Source organism: Ceratotherium simum, chromosome 1 (genome assembly GCF_057802395.1).
Source record: "Ceratotherium simum simum isolate JZ-2026a chromosome 1, ASM5780239v1, whole genome shotgun sequence".
Taxonomy (NCBI): domain Eukaryota; kingdom Metazoa; phylum Chordata; class Mammalia; order Perissodactyla; family Rhinocerotidae; genus Ceratotherium; species Ceratotherium simum.
In genome coordinates, this window is record NC_141900.1 from 105,057,048 (window position 1) to 105,079,463 (window position 22,416).

Genomic DNA, 22,416 nt, shown 5'->3' on the forward strand with positions numbered 1-22,416 from the left:
GAAATAAGCTGAGATTACTTATATTTGATAAGATTTCTACTCATAAGAATTATTAAGGTGCTGGAATATATTAAATATAGGAGTTTGTAAAATTTTAGTATAAAACAAACTTTTTTTTCTTCAAAAATATATTCTGTTCAATTTGGAAGCAAGAATCTACTGTATATGTCTTTGATTACTATAATACTAGAGTCCTGGTTTTAACAAATTTTAAGAGATAAATGAGCCATTTTGGTTCTTTAAAACTTAAAAAAAAGAACTTTGATCTTGTCATAAAAGCATCAAATAATAAGTAATTTAGGAGCAAAAGCGTATAGTAAGAGATTTTGAGGTCAAAAGATCCATAGAATATAAAGAAAGTGTTAAAACAGATTTTTAAAATTTGATCATAGTTTCAAAGAAATAAAATCAGTTTCTAGGACTTAATGATTTTCTAATCCATGCAGTCGAAAGTATTTAAAATTATATGAGGAAATGGAAGCTAATACTTCAATTTTCATAAAATACACCTTCCAATCTTTTTCAAACAGCCATTTAGACATTTAAAAAGCATTAATGGGAAAATTTCTAGTTTTTTAATTTATTCATAATGATTTTGCTAAAACTTTTATAAAGAAATAACATTGAGTTTACCGTTTTGAATGGACTTTGTATTTCCCTTTGAAAGTAGTAATGAGAGAATTATAAATATTTGAAGTGACAAACCCAAATTGCCTAACTGAAAAACTAAATTCTTTATAAAAGATCCTAAAGAATACACAAAAAAATCGATTACAGCTAATAAATGAATTCAGCAAAGTTGCAGGGTACAAGATCAACACTCAAAAAGCCAGTTGCCTGTATACTAGCAGTACTTACCCAGAGCAATCCACAGATTGAATGCAAACCTTATCAAGATCCCAACAGCCTTTGTTGAAAAGATTCTAAAATTAATATGTAATTGCAAGAACAGCCAAAACAATCTTGAAAAAGAACCCAGTTAGGGGACTCACACTTCCCGATTTCAAAACTTCCTACAAATCTACAGTAATCAAAACAATGTGATACTGGCGTAAGGACAGACGTATAGATCAGTGGATAGACCAAGAGTCCACAAATAAACCCTATGACATCTATGGTCAAGTGACATCTGTGGTCAATTGATTTTCAAAAAGGATGTAAGACCATTTAATGGAGAAAGAATAGTCTTTTCAACAAGTGATGCGGGACAACTAGATACCTACATGCAAAAAAATGAAGTTGGACCCTTATATCATTCAAAAAAAATTAACTCAAAATGGTTCAAAGACCTAAATATAAGAGCTAAAATCATGATCATAGGGATAAATCTTCATGTCCTTCGATTTGGCAATGAGTTCTTAGATATGACACTGAAAGTACAAGCAACAAAAGAAAAAATAGATAAACTGGACTTCATTGAAATTAAAAATTTTTGAACATCAAAGAACACTATCAAGAAAGTGAAAAAAGACAACCCACAGAATTGAAAAAAGTGTTTGCAAACCATATCTCTGATGGGTCCATTATCCAGAATATATAAAGAACTCTTACAACTCAACAATAAAGACAAATAGCCCAATTTAAAAATGGACAAAGGATGTGATAGACATTTTTCCAAAGAAGATATGCAAATGGCCAACAATCACTTGAAAAGATGTTCAACATAATTAGTTATTACAGAAATGCAAACGAAACCACAATGAGATACCATTTCGCATTTGCTAGGATGGTTGTGGTTTTTAAAAAATGGAAAGTAACAAGTGTTTGGTGAGGGTGTGGATAAATTGGAACCCTCATACATTGCTGGTGTGATTGTAAAATGGTGCAGCCACTGTGGAAAACAGTTTGGTGGTTCCTCAGTAAGTTAAACATGGAATTACCATATGACCCAGCAATTCCACCCCTGAATATATACGCAAAAGAATTGCAAACAGGTGTTCAAAACAAAAATTTGTACACAGCTGTTCATAGCGCTATTCTCAATAGACAAAGGTGGAGACAACACAAGATGTCCATCAGCTGATGAAAGGACAAACAAAATGTGGGTGTATCTGTACAGTGGAATATTTCAGGCATAGAAAAGAATGAAGTTATGATATATGCTACAACATAAATGAACCTTGAAAACATTGTGATAAGTGAAAGAAGCAGGACACAAAGGTCAAATATTGTGTAATTACATTTATGTGAAATGTCTAGAATAGGGAAGTTCATAGAGACAGAAAGCAGATTAGTGATTACCAGGGCCTTCGGGAGGGAGGAATGGGCAGTGACTGCTTTAATGGGTACAGAGTTTTTTGAGGGGTGGTGAAAATGTTCTGCAACAAGATAGTTTTGATGGTTGTACAACATCGTAAGTGTACTAAAGGTCACTAATGGTAGATTTTATGTTATGTACATTTTACCAAAATCCAAAAAGTGAAAAAAAAAAACCCATTAAATTTCTTAGAAAACTTAATTTAGAAGGAATTAATATAAATCAATGTAGTAATAGTTAAAAGTATGCTCATTTCTGAATAGGGCATTATCCTTAAACAGGGAAAAGAACCTGTTAAAAAGTACATTTTAGAAAGATTATCAACAACAAATTTAAAATTAAAAATAGATTCTCTTGATTTAATCTACAGTTATAAAATTAATTGAAATAGCTCCTCTGGCATGCTAATTAATTGAAATTTGTCTGTAATTTTATTTGAGCAGGGGAGGGAGAAAAAGTAAGCTAAAGTGATCTTTTTTCCCCAGTTTTATTGAGATACAATTGACTTATATAACATTCTATTAGTTTAAGGTGTACAACATAATGATTTCGTATTTGTATATATTGTAAAGTGATTACCACAATAGATTTAGTTAACGTCCATCACCTCACATAGTTACGAATGTTTTTTTCTTGTGATGAGAACTTTTAAGATCTATTCTCTTAGCAACTTTCAGATATACAGTACAGTATTGTTAGCTATAGTCACCATGTTGTACATCACATACCCAGAATTTATTTATTTTTTAACTGGAAGTTTGTACGTTTTGACAAACTTCACCCAATCTGCTGCTTGCTGCCCCTCGTGCTGGCCTCTGGCAACCACAGATCTGCTCTGTTTCTATGAGTTTGCTTTTTTTAGATTCTACATATAAGTGAGATCATACAGTATTATAGTATTTGTTTTTCTCTGTCTGACTTATTTCACTTAGCATAATGCCCTCAAGGTCCATCCATGTTGTGGTTAATGGCAAGATTTCCTTCATTTTTATGGCTGAATAATATTTCACTGTATATGTACCCCACATTTTCTTATTCATCTATCAAATGGACATAAACTAATCTTTATGGAATAATTTTTCAAGAGGTCTATATTAGAAAATAATTCTTTCATTATTCAGTATGAGACAGTCCTCTTTGATATTCGTTGAATCAAGGAATATTTATTGAGAATCTAATTCGTACAAGGCACCGTCCTAGGTTCTGGGTATTAAGCAATTTTTGTTTTATTTCTTTTATGTTTTGAACATAACCAAAGTCTCTGCTCTCATGGATTTTCCATTCTCATGTAAAATGCTAATAGAGCTTTGTTCTTTTGTATTTAAAAAAGGATGTCCACCAGCTTTAAAAGTTCCAGAGAGAAAGCATATTAAGAGGTGGGTTTCCCAAAGTGCAACTGGGGGCTCTAGTCGTCTGTGGTCAAATAAATTGGGGAAACACTTCATTCTGTATTCCATCCCCTTACACCTGGATATCCATAAAACATTATTAAAGGGTCAGAGTTGTCCTGCCATAAAAAAAATACCTTTTCGACTTTTAAAATCCGGTGTTTCCCTGCATTATTTGATTGTGAAATCCTTTTTCTTTTTTTTTTTTTTTTTCTTTTAAAGATTTTATTTATTTATTTTTTCCCCCCAAAGCCCCAGTAGATAGTTCTATGTCATAGCTGCACATCCTTCTAGTTGCTGTATGTGGGATTCGGCCTCAGGATGGACGGAGAAGTGGTGCCTCGGTGCGCGCCCGGGATCCGAACCCGGGCCACCAGCATCGGAGCGCGCGCACTTAACCACCAAGCCACGGGGCCGGCCCAATCCTTTTTCTTTTTAACTTCTATTAATGTCTGGTGGAATTAGTTTTCCATGACCAGACTTTGAGAAATGCAGCTACAAGGGAGTCATTCTGTGAGGAGAGGCTAAAGATTTGATACAGGAAAGAGAAAGCAAAAGGAGACTTTATTGTTCTATGTAAAGGTAAGATTTCTGACAGAATATTAGAGCAAGAATGTTAAGTTATGGTGATTTTGATTACATCTGTGGAGAACTTTCTTGACTGTGAAGCTGATTAAATTCTAGAGCCAGAGATTTTTTATAGAAAGATTTATCAATAGTCTTTTTTAGGGGAGAGGTTCATATAAAAGGTTGCCTATAATTGGGGCCTGTTGAGGTCTTTGTGGATTCTATAATCTATTGCTTTTATGGGAAGAATCGTCATTAAGTCTCTCTGTTCTTAGTCCTAGGTAAGCTTTATCTTGAAAATATTCTTAAGATTATGGCTAGTGAGCAGATGTCATTTATGGTTAAGGTACACTTGCTTACTTGCTTTTTGAGCTAGACTGATAAAAATATGACTTTAAGCTCAATTTACTTTTTGAAACTAGAGACAATCTAGATTTGAGAAACATGGCTATTATCTGGTTATAAGAGATTAAAGTCAGGATTTTCTTAAGATCATAATATCGTAATAGTAATTGTAGTAATCCTTTCCCGGTTTAACGCACTGACTGTAACTTCGCTCTTTTGCAGGTATGATTTTCAATGAACACGATCAGGAGTTGCGAGACTTGGGCTATCAGAAACATGCCTTCAACATGCTTATTAGTAACCGCTTGGGCTACCACAGAGATGTGCCCGATACAAGGAATGCAGCGTATGCTCCTTATTAGTTTCTGCTAATCCTTTTATAACACAGTGCTTTTAGTGCCAGTATAACAGGTCATGAGGATGGTGTTGATATTTTGCAGTTAGGCTTCATTATTCTGGATACTAGAAAACTTGAGACAGATTTCCATTCTTATAATTTTATTTATTTATTTGTTTATTTTTCCCCCAAAGCCCCAGTAGATAGTTGTATGTCATAGTTGCACATCCTTCTAGTTGCTGTATGTGGGACGCGGCCTCAGCATGGCCGGAGAAGTGGTGCGTCGGTGTGCGCCCGGGATCCGAACCTGGGCCGCCAGTAGCGGAGCGCACGCACTTAACCACTAAGCCACGGGGCCGGCCCCAGATTTCCATTCTTACTACCTGAAGCCACATGTTCTGAGACTGTACTGACAAAGTTCTAGAGCTTGCTGCGTCTCTTTTGAAATTTAAAATTGTAGGAAAAAGGAGGGAGGTGCTAACTGCACATAATTAAATAACCTTCTGAGCATAAGTTTGTTTTAAATGTTTATTTATTGGATTCAGGGCAAAAAGGCATTAAAATCAGTGAAGAATTTATTCATCATCTCGCTTTTCTGTTTTCATTATTTTTGTTTATTCAAAGGCTTTTCATTCGTATGCTTGCTCAATCAGTCACTCCCAGACAGATCTTTTTGAGTACCTTCTGTTTGCTAGACACTGTATTAAGCCCTTAAAATAAACAGAATAAGACATAGTCCCTGGGTTCGCAGGGCTTCGAGTCTAGCAGGGGAGGTAGATAAGGAAATGAGTAATTGCAGTAACACAAGAATGAGGGCTGTGATAGGAATTAGTGAAATGGGGCCTCCAAATCAGAGTGGTCAGGAAAGGCTTCACAGAGGATGGTGACTGAGCTGTAATGCAGGGGAAGGTTTTTCCATGTACAGGAGTTCCCCATCTGCGGGGATATGTTCCAAGACCACTAGTGGATGCCTGAAACCGCAGAAAGTACGGAACCCTCTGTATTCTTACGTGTGTTCCTATACGTGCATATTTGAGGAATGACAGCAAAACTAGCATGAATTTCTTTTTCTTTCTTCCCAGTTTCATGGGTAGAAGATTTGTTCTTACTGTAGATCTTAGCAACCTCAGCATACAATTCTTTTTCTTTACTTATTAAGTCAAGAACTTTCACCTTTTCACTTAAAGGAAGCACTTTATGGCTTCTCTTTGGTGTATCTGAATTGCCAGCATCACTACTCTTGCGCTTTACTTTTACTAAGTAAAATAAGGGTTACTCGAACAGAAGCATGATACCACAACAATCGATCTGATAACTGAGACAGTTACTAAGTAACTAATGGTTGGGTGGTAAATACAGTGTGGATACACTGGACAAAGGGATGAGTGGATACGCTGGATGTCCGAGGCGGAGAGCGATTTCATCATGCCACTCAGAATGGTGCTCAATTTAAAACTTAAGAATTGTTTATTTCTGGAATTTTCCATTTAATATTTTCCTACCATGGTTGACCATGTATAACTGAAACTGTAGAAAGTGAAACTGTGGATAAGGGAGAGACTACTGTATAGGGAACAGATTCAGGCATAAAACTACAGTCATGTATTGCTTAATGATGGGTATAGTCTGAGAAATGGGTCAAACGCATTGTCAGGTGATTTCGTTGTCCTGTGAACATCATAGAGTGTACTTACACAAACCTAGATGGTCTAGCCTCCTGTACACCTAGGCCGTATGGTACTAATCTTATGGGACCACTGTCGTGTATACAGTCCATCGTTGACTGAACCGTTGTTAGGTGGCGCCTGACTGTGTATGGTTTGTCAGAGGGACTGAAACAGATCACTTTGGCTGTAGTGGAAGAATGGCAAGAGGCTGGAGGTAGGCAGGACCCAGACATTGGAAGAGTGTATGCCATGCAAGAGAATGTGGAATTCCAGATTTTAGTCTTTAGGTTAGTGTTTTTTTATTGTTGCTTGAAGTCACCTAACCCTTTTTATCAAACAGTGCTTACGTGGAAGCTCTTCCATTATCTTGATATATATCGTAGTTTACTCAAATCTTTTTCTGTTATTGGGCAAAAAATACAATTTTCAAAGAAAGTTTTATATTTCTGTTATTTCCTTTTGAAACCTCATTGAAGAGAAGCTGAACATCAGCTTATGAGTGCTGCATTATAAACTTGCAGTGATTTCAGTAAAAAATAACACGTTTTTATGTAACTTACGTACCGAAAAAAGAAAAAAAATTCAAAAATTTTAAATGTTGACCTAAAAAGAAGCAGAGTAGCAGGTATTGGTGGGGGAAATTATTGACAAATGTAAAACTCTTGAGTGAAAAACCACATTGTTTTCTTAAATCCTTTTTAAACAATTGTTGTTGCCGTAATGTAAAGAAGAGGCTGAACAAGGGGGCAGTTAATGTTTGGTGAACGCTAACACTTGAGCCTTTGAAAATGTTGGAATTTTCTCATATGTGTTTTTACAGATGTAAAGACAAGTCTTACCCGACAGATCTGCCAGTCGCTAGTGTTGTTATCTGTTTCTACAACGAAGCCTTGTCTGCCTTGCTCCGGACCGTACACAGTGTCCTAGACCGCACGCCAGCCCGGCTTCTTCATGAAATCATCCTTGTGGACGATGACAGTGACTTCGGTAAGGAACGTTGTAACTGGTAACGTCAGATCGAGGCTGTTGTTCACTGTAGCATTGACAACATCAGCAGAGCTGACCATTCAATACATAGTGGATAGGAGGACCATAATTATGGGTGCAGTTGTAGTGGAGCCACCCACAAATAAATGCCTGTCCATTGATTATAGGATGATTTTGAAGAAACTGCAATACCTTTGTAACCTGTTTACAAACTGTGCTACCCAAATTTAGTCCTTGAAATTTTTTCCTTGGCTTTTTTAAAAAAAACTTTCTATTGCTAAATAACTGTAGATTCACAGTAAGTTACAAAGAGGTCCTGTGTACCCCTTCACCCAGTTTCCTCCATTGGTTACATCTTACATAATTAATAGTACAATATCAAAACCAGGAATTTGACTTTGGTACGATGTGTGTGTACAGTGCTCTGTCATTTTATTCCTTGAATAGATTCCTGTAGCCACCACTGCAATCAAGATACAGACTACGCCATCATCCCAAAGATCTCCCTAGTGCTACCCCTTTATATTCACACCCACCTCCCTCCCCCAACCACCCCTAATTCCTGCTAGCCCTAATCTCTATGCATTTTGTCGTTTCAAGAATATTATATAAATGGAATCATTCAGTATGTGACCTTTTGAGATTGGCTTTTTTCACTTGGCATAATGCCTTGGCTTATGTTTATCTAGTAAGTCTGTTACACTGACTGTCCTCAGATAAAAGTGGATTGCATTCTGAGAGCTCTTAGATCTCTGAATGCTGCCAGTATTTTATGATTCAGTACATATTTTATATACCTTTCTTTAATTCAACATAGACTCTTCCTAAGAGTGGTTTCATGTACACACAGAAGGATGGAGGAGGGCTTTTTATTTAGGCTCTTCTCAACCTTATGAGATAGGTTGTATCGCCGTTTTATAGAGAAGGAGATATTAAATAATTTCTTCAAGATCCCATAGCTGTTAAGTGGTAGAGTTCAAATTACACCCCTTGTCCACATTGCCCCAAACCTTCTGCTCTTTTCATTACAGCAAGCTGCAGAGATACACTGATAAATTGTATGCCAATCACATATTTTTTCATAACCCTAGTTTTTATTAGGCACTTATTATATCAACAACAGAATTGGTATGCCAGTATACTTAAATATACAAAGTGAGGAAATGTACACTGAGACCATTGGGAGTAAAAATCTCAAACCTTGGTAAATATTGAAACCTCACAAGAGAAAATTTAGAAAGGTTAATATAAAACAAAACTTGGGGCTGGCCCTGTGGCCTAGTGGGTAAGTTCAGCATGTTCCACTTTGGCAGCTGGGTTTTGTTCCCAGGCATGGACCTACACCATTCGTCGGTGGCCATGCTATGGTGGCGACCCACATATAAACTAGGGGAAGACTGGCACAGATGTTAGCTCAGGGTGAATCTCCCTCAGCAAAAAACAAAAACAATAACAAAACTTAATTTCAAAAACGAATGATTAAGAAAACCAAGAACCTGAGTCTTGACCAAGTAGAAGGTTGGTTCAATATTAAATTCTAGAATTTGGGCCGGCCCTGTGGCTTGGTGGTTAAGTGTGCGCGCTGCGATGCTGGTGGCCCGGGTTCGGATCCCGGGTGCGCATCGAGGCACCACTTCTCCGTTCATCCTGAGGCCGAGTCCCACATAAAGCAACAAGAAGGATGTGCAGCTACGACATACAACTACCGACTGGGGCTTTGGGGGGAAAAAATAAAATAAATAAAATCTTTAAATTCTAGAATTTATGGTGTTGAATTTTTTTTTTTTATGTCAACTTGTATTTTGTTTTTCATTTAGTGGATATTTTATCTAAAAGAGAAAATTCCTGATAATTTACAATGGTGTATATACTAACTATGGAAAGAATTACTTCTTATTATCTTATATGATCTTTGCAGTTGTTATGAAATTTAAAGGTAAATGATCTAGAATTATAAAAAATATTTAGTGCCCTTGGAAGGTGCTAAATTAATAAAAGGACATGTTTACTGCTGCTAGTATGTAATTCTTGGTAGGGGCAGTAGAAGTTCTCTCTCAACTATTCTGAAATGGAGTAAGTTAATAAATTACTTTGAAGCAAAAGACATTTACATCTCATTTTCTTTATTTTAAATCTGATTTATATGCAGTCAGTTGAACATTCATTCACTCAAGATATCAATTTCAAATATTCTTTATGCGAAGTGTTGTGTTAGTTGCTATGGAAATGCAAATAAGTCTATAACTAAGGTAACTATTCCTCTTGGCTAGTAGTCCAACTCTTATCCTTCATCTCTTTCCTTTTTCTTCCTTACAGGATAAGCTGCCATCTTTTAAAAGAAAGCAGAAGAAGATTCTATAATTTACTTGATAATTTCTTGTTGCAAGGACCAGATACAACTTTAGAGTAGCTATAAAATGTCTTTTGTACATGTCTCATGTGGTTTGAATAATTATGGGACTCTTTATTTTCAGATGATTTGAAAGGAGAACTAGATGAATATGTCCGAAAATACCTCCCTGGAAACATTAAAGTAATAAGAAATACAAAGCGTGAGGGATTGATTCGAGGGAGAATGATCGGAGCAGCTCATGCAACAGGTATAACTTCCCGTTGGTTTTTCTCGCTGAGTGTTATGTGATGAGGGCTGTGTCCTTGGAGCCTTTCCTGAATCTGCAGAGGTCTGTGAAAAGTGGTGTCTTTTGTTGTTGTTGTTGTTGTTGTGAGGAAGATCAGCCCTGGGCTAACATCTGCCAATCCTCCTCTTTTTGCTGAGGAAGACTGGCCCTGGGCTAACATCCATGCCCATCTTCCTCTACTTTATATGGGACGCTGCCACAGCATGGCCTGACAAGCAGTGCGTAGGTGTGCGCCCGGGATCCGAACCTGGGCCGTCAGTAGTGGAGCACGCGCACTTAACCACTATGCCACGAGGCCGGCCCAAAAGTGGTGTCTTAAATGGGCATTGCCAGTAGGAGAGATTTGGCTTGTCCTGTTTGGGAAAGGCCTTTTCATAACTTTAACCCTGCTCTCCCAAAGTACAGACTCCAAGGAGGTGAAGTCTAAATTTAGTCCTCATTGGTGTATTTTCATAGTGGCCCTTATTGTCACTTATGGCCCCTCAAATGGGCTTATATCTTATTCACTTATATAAGCAGAAGAGTCCAAAATATAACTGAACTTTTGTAATTTTTTTAATACAAAATGTAAAATGTATGTACCCAAATTGAATTATGCCAATAATTCTTAAAGTGCGAATGCATCTACCACTGGTGATATGAATCATGATTTTAGTTGGGTAAATGGACATAAGGTTAAAAATTGACTTACATAACTATAAAGGTATTTTCTTTAAAATTTCCTCAAACCTTCTGATTCCATCAAGGAGAAAGTCTCCATTATTGCTAATATATCTTTAAAACCTTTCCAACATACACTAATCTCCCCCTTTAAAAAGAAAGAATGAGTATCAAATTCAGAGTCTTCTGCTGAAAACTATATCTGGTTAGTCTTCAGTTTTTCCTGGTCAGGGAACCACACCACCTGTTTGTCAGTTGTCACCATCTGTGGAGGCTGCATGTTGCTATGATACTGAAAGCTGTGCCACCGATATTTCAAATACCAAAAGGGTCACCTGTGATGGACAGGTTTCAGCAGAGCTTCCAGACTAAGACAGACTGGGAAGAAGGACTTGGCCACCCCCTTACAAAAAAATTGGCGGTGAAAACCCTATAAAGAGCAGCAGAGCATTGTCTAATATAGCACCAGAAGGATGGTGCAAAAAGACTGGGCAAGGTCCCGTTCTGGGTCCCGTTCTGCTGTGCACAGGGTTGCTAGGAGTCGGAATTGACTCCTTGGCCCTAACAATAGTAGTTTTCAGTTACATTATATCGATTCCATTGTATTTCTTTTTGTGGTTACCTCTATGTAAGGTTGGTGATTGTGATTTTCATTTATGATCTTGTTTTTTTCAATTTTTTTAAAATTTATTTTTCCCCCAAAACCCCAATAGATAGCTGTAGGTCATAGCTGCACATCCCTCCAGCCGCTGCACGTGGGATGCAGCCCCAGCATGGCCGGAGAAGCAGCGCATCGGTGCGCCCGGGACCCGAACCCGGGCCGCCAGTAGCGGAGCGTGCGCACCCAACCGCCAAGCCACGGGGCCGGCCCTCATTTATGATCTTGATAAAAAATTTTCCTTTTAAAATAAATTTAGAACAACAAAATGGACAGTATTGAAATTTCTGGAATGCTTTTGTAAAATGGGATTATTTAGGAATTTCTGATAAATGTGTTCTTATGTTTAAGCCTTTTCCTATTTTAAATATCCATTGCTCCATGTGAAAGAAACATTTAAAATTTCAAATTAATAAAAAAATGTTCTTCAGTAAACTATGAGCAAAGATGGATTGACATATCTCACTATACTGTCTACTGAACATGAATATGCAAAGAAGATCTATTTTAACAATGTGACAAATTTGCAGAAGCCTTGAAAACATATGGAAATTGTAATGCTATTATTCATTACTATGACATATAAGTTTTTCTTTTTTCACAAAACATGTTAATGCAATCAATATGTTTTTTTGTTTTTGTGAGGAAGATCATCCCTGAGCTAACATCCATGCTAATGATCCTTTTTGCTGAGGAAGACCGGCTCTGAGCTAACATCTATTGCCAATCCTCCTCCTTTTTTTTTTTTCTCCCAAAGCCCCAGTAGATAGTTGTATGTCATAGTTGCACATCCTTCTAGTTGCTATATGTGGGACGCGGCCTCAGCATGGCCAGAGAAGCGGTGTGTCGGTGCACACCCGGGATCCAAACGCGGGCCGCCAGTAGCAGAGTGCTCGCACTTAACCGCTAAGCCATGGGCCCGGCCCCAATCAATATGTTTTATCTATAGTTTTTTCTCCTTTTGTACTATAATACTTAATTCATTCTTTAAATTTTCAATTTTATGTTTTTGCTGGCATGATTATATACCAAGTTCAATTTAAAAAAAAATAAAATTAAGTTAAAACAAGTGAATTTGTTTAAAAATATTAGGTATATCATACTACACGTAATCCATGGATATGGCAAAATAAAAATCATGAAGGTAAATTGAGAATTCTAGAACTTTAGGGGGGCATTCTCTAGTAGTGACAACATCTCCTACCTTCCTGTACCCTGCTTTTCTCAAGATAACCAGTCACTGATGTTTAAGGTGGTTGGCACTGCTCGCTACCACCACCTGTCCTATACACCCACTATCCCATTTACTGGATTTAGCTGGGACTTCATTTTAGAATCTTTCTTCTTCCCTCCTTTCTCTTAAACCTACAGTGACCTGAAGCAATTAACAAAAAATGAGAAGGAGCTCCTCTCCATCTAGTCTGCAGTCATATGCAGTCTGAATTCAGGCTTATGATTTTTCTTCTTTAGAATTCTAGTCAAATAAAGACTGACTGACTTGGCTCTATTGACTTACTGAAAGCAACGAGATAAAGAGAAAATTGTGGGGAATGGCAAGATTATGCCATTTGAAACATTGTACTGTTATAATATATTATTACTGAGAGTTTACTTTTTTCAGATAACAATAGCCATTTAGCTTTTTTTTTTTTTTTTTTTGGTAATCTGCCGGTCCTCGTTCAAATATAGTTTAGGATCTTTCAGAAACAAGCCAGTTTTGGGGAAGTCAGTCTCAGGTTCAATGTGACCATGTATAATCTTACTTCATGTAGTTAAACTGGCTTTAATTGGAAAAAGTAACAGTTTTAGAATTAAGAAAAGCTAGAAATTTATTTTCTCTTTAAAGGAACCTTGATTTAATTGACTTTTCTTCACATTGAATAGTGTACAGGTTGAACACTTTGCCCTTCTGCATTAAATGACATCTGGTGAGCTGTCTGCTGTTTACATCCTCATAATGTAGTTTACAGACATTGAATAACATGACTAACTCACTGTCATCATAAAGAGCTTTCTTGTGTGAGGTATTTCTGCTATCATTAATTGAAAAATAGGATGCATCTGGTGCTTTAAGTAATTCAGGTAAAGTCTATATCGATACATTTCATGGATAAACCTTTTTGAATAATAATAATGCTATCTGATGATGAGATTCTGTTTCTCAGCTGCTCAGAATAACCATGAAGTTATCAAAGAAATTTGGAATTATCAAAGAAACCCTTATTCTTGCTACCATTTATCAAGAGGAGTTAAAAATGCAAGATAAAACCTTTATGATTTTTATTTTACTAACTGGAAGAAAAGTGTCTCCCATTGGCTGAGAGCCACTACAGCCAAGCAGGTTAGGGGAATTGGAAAGGAAAGGTGGAAGATGGAAGGAAAGACAGTGAGCGCGTGGCAGTCCAGTGGTAAATCCAGGGGGGAGGGGAGCCGCCTCACTGACGTGACAAGAGGGGTACCTGCTTCTCTCACTCTTGAGAGAATTGCTGTGTTGTAGCAATAATCGATAATTGCAGTCATGTTTCTGAGTCACCAGTGAAAATGGAGTTATGCTCTCTATCCTCTGTTTACTAAGGCAGGGAAATGTATACTAAATTTAGAAATTGTGTGTGTGTGTGAGGAAGATCAGCCCTGAGCTAACATCTGTTGCCAATCCTCCTCTTTTTGCTGAGGAAAATTGGCCCTGGGCTAACATCTGTGCCCATCTTCCTCTACTTTATATGTGGGACGCTGCCACAGCATGGCTTGATAAGCAGTACATAGGTCCGTGCCTGGGATCCGAACCTGAGAACCCCACGCTGCCGAAGCGGAGCATACGAACTTAACCACTGTGCCACCGGGCACAATTTAGAAATATTTTGATTACAATAATTGTAATAAAAATATTAACACACAACTAGCCACTGTCATTGCATCACACTCTGTACTTGGCTATCCAAAGAACTGAATTGTTCCTGTGAGACTTGGAATCTTTTTTTTTTTTTTGTGAGGAAGATCAGCCCTGAGCTAACATCCGTGCCAATCTTCCTCTTTTTTTTTTTTTTTTTTGCTGAGGAAGACTGGCCCTGGGCTAACATCCGTGCCCGTCTTCCTCCACTTTATATGGGACGCTGCCACAGCGTGGCCTGGCAAGCAGTGCATCAGTGGGCGCCCAGGATCCAAACCTGGGCCTTCAGCAGCGGAGCTCGCACACTTAACTGCCACACCATGGGGCCGGCCCCTGGAATCTTTTCACTGAAGAGAATCTGAATTGTCTGTAGATTTTTTCAAGAGTTGTGCAGATTAATTCCTCAATCATAGCAGTACACTTCAGGCTGAATTCATGGCTAAAAGACTTCCCCTGTTTCTGATTGGCAATAAAGTAATGGTTTAATTATTTGGACTAGAAGGGTGGCACTTATATTTCATGCCATGTAAATGCATCATCCAATTACTGGCAGCTGTACCTAAATTGAGTGCTGTTGACACTCTTGGGGCCTATGTTGTTTGCCTCCTCAGGAGAAGTCCTGGTGTTCCTGGACAGCCACTGTGAAGTGAACGTGATGTGGCTGCAGCCCTTGCTGGCTGTCATCCAGGAGGACCGGCAGACGGTAGTGTGCCCGGTGATCGACATCATCAGTGCTGACACGCTTGCCTACAGCTCGTCCCCTGTGGTGCGGGGAGGATTCAACTGGGGGCTACACTTCAAATGGGATCTTGTTCCCCTTTCTGAACTCGGAGGACCAGAAGGAGCTACTGCACCAATCAAGTAAGATTTCTCCTGTGTATTTGAAAAATTCCCACCAGTACTTCTTCAGAAGAGAAAAAAATATTTTAAAGATAGTTTCTTCTTTGCAAGAATCAAAAGCGTTGGCTTAATTTGTTTGTCCATTAAAAATTCTCAAGTGCTTACCGAATTTTATGCACCCTGCCGAGTCCTAAGGAAGGATATATGAATGAGAAACTCCACACCCTCAAAGATTTATAGCTTAGTGAGAAAGGCAGACAAAGTCAGCAGTATCCTGGGATAATCATTGCATGGGATACCATGGGAGTACCCCATGTGCTGTTATTCATGTCAAATACCATGGTTTATTGCATTGGTTATTAACTTATCCTCAGTTGTTTGCTGGTATAAATTTAATATTTTATTTATTTATTTATTTATTGTGAGGAAGATGAGCCCGAGCTAACATCTAATATACATCTGCTCTTATATGTTTTCTCCTTTCTTTTCTTTTAAATTTCTCGTGTAGATTTCAGAGAGGTTTGTTTGTATTTCTACTTTTTAAAGTTCTTGGACCTACTCTTTTTTTTTTTTTTTAACTTTTTTACTGTGAAAAATAGCATACATAAAAAGTACTCATATACATGTATATATGCACACAATTTAATAAATGGTCATAATGTGAACACCTGTGTAACCACCACCCAGGTCAAGAAACAGCACCCAGATGCCCCCTGTACACCCCTTCCTGGTCACAGCCCCTGCCCTTGTCCCTAGAGGTGTCATTACCTTGACCTAGTAATCATTTACTTGCTTTCCTGTAGAGTTTTACCACCTATGTATGCGTCTCTCGACAATATAGTTTAGTTTTGCCTGCTTTTGGACTTCATATAAATGAAGCCATGGGACTCATTATTTTGTTTTGCTTCTTTTACTCAATATTGCTTTAAAAATTCATCTATTTTACAGTATATAGCTATAGTTGATTCATTTTCATTGCTGTATAATATTCTGCTATATTAATATATCATAACTTATCCAGTTTACTGTTGGTGGGCAATTGGGTTGCTTTAAGTTTTTTGGGGAGATTGCTTTAAGTTTTTTGTTTTGTTTTATATTACAGACAGTGCTGTAACCAACATTCTTGTTCATGACTTCTAGTTTACAGGAGTGAAACTGCTGGGTCACAGGGTATGCCTCTCTTTCCCTTTAGTAGATAATGTTTTCCCAACACTTCAGGTGACTAGAATGCGATTGGCTCCTCAGCTGGCCTGTGGGTCCTTTCCAGCTTCCCTTCATCTGAACCAGACATGGAGGGGAGGCTAATAGAGACCTTGGCCAGTTCCAGGTGCCTGATGTGATCTACTGGCAGGGCGGGGTCGTCGTCTGCTCTCTCAGGCTTTGTGTGGGCATCTGTTGCAGTTCTTTTTGAAGTCCATTAAAAAAGCACACCCAGCTCGCAGTTGTCTTCTTGTCTTCACATGCTTGCAGCTCTTCTTCTCACGTCACCTACCAGGGGATTCAGCGTGGGTCAGTACCCACCCTCCCCTCCCCAGCTCTGCAGATGGGAGTTAGGTGCTGAGGCACGTCTCTCAGGAGAGCAGGGCTGCCTCTGGGGACTGTCCATCTGTGTTTCTGGTCTCTATGACCTCACATCCTACAATTGAAAGCAGACAGTAGAGGTGACTCCATTTTTTCCTATCTCCTTTAGGACTGCCCATGTTGTTCTTTTTCAGAAGGTGAGATATGTGTAGTCCAGTAAAGTATTTTTTGTTTTCCTTTGCTAGTGTGAGAAGAACGTACCCCAGACTGTGAGATATATTCTCATTCTTAGCTTCAGTGCAGTTGCCAGTTTTTGCCTATTTCATCATCTTCATGGGTACTTGTTTTTCTTTGTTTATTTTGTTTTATTTCTTTGGTGAGGAAGATTGGCCCAGAGCTAACATCTGTTGCCAATCTTCCTCAGCAAAAAGAGGAAGATTGGCTCTGAGCCAGTGTCTGTGCCTATCCTCCTCCATTTTGTATGCGGGATGCCGCCACAGCGTGGCTTAATGAATGGTGCATTGGTCCATGCCCAAGATTCCAGTCTGCGAACCCCAGGCCATTGAAGCAGAGCACTCAGCACGTGAACCCAACCACTATGCCACCTGGCCCATCCCTCATTGTTTAATTTTTAGCAAATCAAATAGTATGGAAGAACTGAGGTTGAAAAGTAGCTGATTCCACCCCTTTCCTCCCTATTCTCAGTCCTCCCCGGAGGCAGATTCTTTTAATCATTTTTATTTTTGGTCCTCCATTTCTTACTTCTTCCTTAACTCTAGATGATACGCGTAGAGCTCTTTTCAGTTTCAAACCAACTTTAGGCCCTCTCTATGGGAGAAATGAAGAGTTAGCTCATTTACATCACTCCCTTGTACTCTATCGCCTGGTGTTGTGGTATGGTTTGTTTTAGTTATTGTATTGGTTCCTTTTGATACTTGAAGTCTGTTTCCTGTTCTACTGACTTTTGAGAACATTTGACACCCCTCCTTGTACAGTGAGGACATTAGCACCCCTTTCTCCTTCCACTTTTTTCCTACTTTTTCTGCTCTTCTGTGAGCTGTTTCACTTTTACAGTATGGCTGCTAACTCCTTGAGTTGAATGTTTAGATTTTTAAAATTTTCAGCCTTTTTTCTTTTCTAATACTTGTATTTAAGATGATAAATTTTCTTCTAACCACAGCTTTAGCTGCATCCCACAAATTATGATATTTTATATCATCATTTATTTCAAAATGTTTTCATTATGATGTCTTCTCTGATGCGTAGGTTATTTAGCAGTGCATTTATTATTTTCCAGACATGGAGATTTTATAGTTGTTGTTTATTCCTAGGTTAAGTACACTGTGGTCAGAAAACATTCTGTGTGATTTTAATTCTGTGGGAATTGGTGAGATTTGCTTTATGGGCTAGCATATGATGGATTTTTATAAATATTCTTTGTGTGCCTAGAAAATTTGTATTTTCTGCTGTTGTCGAAGATGAGGTTCTGTATCTGTTTGGTCAAGTTTATTGCAGTATTTGAGTACTCCATATTTTATTAATTTTTAATTCACATGTTCTATCAGTTTTTGAAAATGGTATATTAGTTTCCCACTACAATTGTGTATTTGTCTGTTTGTCCTTATAGTTCTTTTTTTTTTTTTTTTTTTTGGTGAGGAGATCAGCCCTGTGCTAACATCTGCCAATCCTCCTCTTTTTTTTTTTTTTTCCTGGGGAAGACTGGCCCTGGGCTAACATCCATGCCCATCTTCCTCCACTTTATATGGGACGCCACCATAGCATGGCCTGACAAACGGTGCGTCGGTGCACGCCTGGGATCCAAACTGGCGAACCCCGGGCCGCTGCAGCGGAGCGCGTGCACTTAACCGCTTGCACCACCGGGCTGGCCCCACCTTGTAGTTCTTTATATGTTTTCTTCATCTGTTTTGAGGCTGTGGTAATAGATGCATGAAAGGTTAGAATTATTAAATCTTCTGGTGAATGAAACCATTTATCTTTATGAATTGTCTCTCTTTTATTCTATACGTTTAGAATTGTGAGACTTGCTTTATAGTCTGACATTAATATGGCTGTTCCGGCTCTGTTTTGATTAGTATTTGCATTGTGTAACTTCTCTTCCCTTTTGCCGTCAATCTTTCTAGGGTCTTATATTTAGACATGTCCCTTGTAAGTAGCATGGAGTTGGCTTTTGTTTTATTATGTTTTGTTTTTAAACCAGTGTGAAAAACATTGTCTTAATTAGGGCATTTAGTTGATTACATTCAATAATATTACTTATATTTTGTGTTTATGATTACTGTAGTACTATTTGCTTTTATCTGTTTTATATTCTTTTTTCTCTTCTCTTGCCTTCTTTTGGTTTGAGTTCCAATTTATTATTATTCTGTTCCCAATTGCCGCCCCATCACTAGATGTTAAACATTCTTACATACCGTTCTTTCAGTGGTTACCCTAGAGAACACAGCATTCATCCTTGACTTATCAAAGGGTAATATAAATTGGTACTTTCTCCAAAATGCAAGGATCTCAGAATGTTCCTACTCCAGTTATCCCCCCATAAGTTGTATTGTTGAACTATATATGTGTGTGTGTGTGCATGTATTTTTTAACCCTACAAGACATTTTTCATTGATGTCATAATAGTTTATAACATTGTGAAATTTCAGTTGTACGTCATTATTTGTCAGTCACCGTATATGTTTACCCCTTATGCCCACCCCCCAACCCCCTTCCCCTCTGGTAACCACTAATCTGTTCTCTTTGTCCCTGTATTTGTTTATCTTCCACATATGAGTGAAATCATAATGGTGTTTGTCCTTCTCTGTTTGGTTTATCTCACTTAACATAATACCCTCAAGTTCCATCCATGTTGTGGAAAATGGGATGATTTTGTCTTTTTTTATGGCTGAGTAGTATTCCATTGTGTATATATATATATATATACACTGCATCTTCTTTATCCATCATTCAATGGGCACTTGGGTTGCTTCCATATCTTGGGTATTGTGAATAATGCTGCAGTGAACATAGGGGTGCATAAAAGTCTCTTTGAATTGTTGATTTCAAGTTCTTTGGATAAATACCCAGTAGTGGAATAGCTGGGTCGTATGGTATTTTGATTTTTAATTTTTTGAGAAATCTCCATACTAGTGGCTGCACCGTTTGCATTCCCACCAGCAGTGTATGAGGGTTCCCTTTTCTCCACATCCTCTCCAACATTTGTTGTTTCTTGTCTTATTACTTATAGCCATTCTAAGAGGTGTAAGGTGATATCTCATTGTAGTTTTGATTTGCAGTTCCCTGATGATTAGTGATGTTGAACATCTTTTCATGTGCCTGTTGGCCATCCGTATATCTTCTTTGGAAAAATGTCTGTTCACATCCTCTGCCCACTTTTTGATCGGGTTGTTTGTTTTTTTGTTGTTGAGTTGTATGAGTTCTTTATGTATTTTGGAGATTAACCCCTTGTTGGATATATGATTTGCAAATATTTTGTCCCAGTCAGTGGGTTGTCTTTTCATTTTGTTCATGGTTTCCTTTGCCTTGCAGAAGCTCTTTAGTCTGATGAAGTCCCATTTGTTTATTTTTTCTTTTGTTTCCCTTGTCTGAGTAGATGTGGTATTCGAAAAGATCCTTCTAAGACGGATGTCAAAGAGTGTACTGCCTATATTTTCTTCTAGGAGTCCATACAAGACATTTTTTATGTAACGAGTATTCGTTTAGGTTTACCCACTTATTTCCCCTTTTACATTACTCTTTATTCTTTCTGCATCTACAAACTTCCATCTGGGGTTATTTTCATTCTGACTAAAAAACACATTTAGTATTTCTTTTGGTTGGACTTTCTGGTGATTTCTCTTGCCTTTTTCTGAAAATGTTTTTATTTCACCATTATTGTGAAGGATAATTTTACTCGATGTCCAGTTCTAGAGTGGCAGATACATTTTTCAGGACTTTGAAGGTATCATTCAAGAATGCTCTGGATTCCACTTTCTCTGGTGAGAAGTCAGCAAGTTTTATTTTTGTTTCGTTTCAAGGGAATCTCTTTCATTGGCTGCTTAAAATTTTTTTCTGTTTTTATTTGTCAGAAGTGTTTTTCAGATATGCATGAATTTGGTTTCTTTTTCTTTCTTTCTTTTTCTTTTTTTTTTTTTTTGCTGAGGAAGATTCGCCCTGAGCTAACGTCTGTTGCCAATCTTCCTCTTTTTGCTTGAGGAAGATTAGCCCTGAGCTAACACCCATGCCATTCTTCCTCTGTTTTGTATGTGGGTCGCTGCCACAGCATGGCCGCTGACGAGTGGTATAGGTCCGCGCCCAGGAACTGAACCCGGGCCACCGAAGTGGAGCACGCTGAGCTTAACCACTAGGCCATGGGACCAGCCCCATGGTTTCTTTTTTGATAGTATCTAATTATCTGCCAAATTGTCAATTTTATCTTTAATGCTTGAACATATTGAACAGTTATTTTAAAGTCTCTGCCTACTCACTTCATTATTTGAAACCCCTGTACATCTGTTTCTGTTGTAGATTGTTTCTCTTGTTTTTCTTTCATGTGATTTATCTTCCTGATTGCCTGGTTATTTATTTGTTTGTTTGCTTATTTATTTTTGTTTAGCACCAGACATTGTATATGAAAAATTATAGAAATACATTCCTACCTGGCGTGATGTTTTCTCCCTGCAGAGAGACTTTTGCTTCACTTTTGGCAGGCAGCTTGGGACGCTGGAATTCATGATCACCTAATCCAGTTACAGGAAGTGAGATGACTGGAAGCTGGGCTTGAGTCTCTGAGGGCCAGTCTACTTCAGACTCGCTCACCAACACAGGGTTCCTCAACCTTCTCAGTATTGACATTTGGGGCCAGATAATTCTTTGTTGTGGGGGCTCTCTTGTGCATTTTAGGATATTTAGCAGTATACCTGGCCTCGACCCATAAGAAGCCAGTAGCACCCCCCCCACCCAGTTGTGACAGCTGAAAATATGTTCAGACATTAATGAAATGTTTGCTTAAAGACAAAATCATCCTATTTGAGAGCCACTGGTCTAACACATTTGAGTCCAATTTAAAGTGTGAAGTTTGTCTGGTCTCCCATTGGCAGGCCCTGGAGTCCATTTTTTATCCCAGTGGCTCTGTGATACTGTCAAAAGGAATTAAATAATTCATTTCAGGTAAATTTCTGTCAACAATGGTTATAATAAATAAGTACTTTGGATACTTAGAAAAAGTAGCCTTCATTTGCCAGGTATCTAGCATATCATTACCCATCTAGAAAATTCAGTTATGTGGCCCACTTCATCCCCTGATATTAGATAAAATATATTTCATAATAGTTAATCTAGTTTTTATTAGTAATGTTGCAGAGCATCACTGAATTGTTTAAAACAAAAACAGTAGATAAGATAATTAACTCTATAGATTCAGTGCAGTAATTATTTTCCTTTTCTAGGTCACCTACAATGGCTGGAGGATTGTTTGCTATGAACAGACACTATTTCAGTGAACTTGGGCAGTATGACAGTGGCATGGATATCTGGGGAGGAGAAAATTTAGAAATATCATTTCGGGTAATTTTATTTTTTTGCATGCTTAATTATTAACTGTGTGTAGTGGAATATAATTTTCATCCATGATCCCATATTTTTTGCAAATTCTCTTTGATTAT

At 37.9% G+C, this 22,416-nt stretch overlaps 1 protein-coding gene across 7 annotated transcripts in view; it reads left to right on the forward strand.

The window, feature by feature from the left end:
• Window positions 1-22,416, forward strand: part of GALNT11 (polypeptide N-acetylgalactosaminyltransferase 11) — a 66,309-nt gene that overhangs the window by 34,073 nt on the left and 9,820 nt on the right. For 6 of the 7 annotated variants that reach the window (XM_004430591.3, XM_087433357.1, XM_087433366.1 and 3 more), the window contains 5 exons: window positions 4,780-4,903; window positions 7,382-7,548; window positions 10,023-10,148; window positions 15,004-15,253; window positions 22,201-22,318. In XM_004430591.3, coding sequence (XP_004430648.1) covers window positions 4,780-4,903; window positions 7,382-7,548; window positions 10,023-10,148; window positions 15,004-15,253; window positions 22,201-22,318 — 785 coding nt within the window. Of the gene's footprint in view, window positions 1-3,587; window positions 3,634-4,779; window positions 4,904-7,381; window positions 7,549-10,022; window positions 10,149-15,003; window positions 15,254-22,200; window positions 22,319-22,416 lie in introns of all 7 variants that reach the window. The other variant, XM_087433374.1, reaches the window with a different exon arrangement.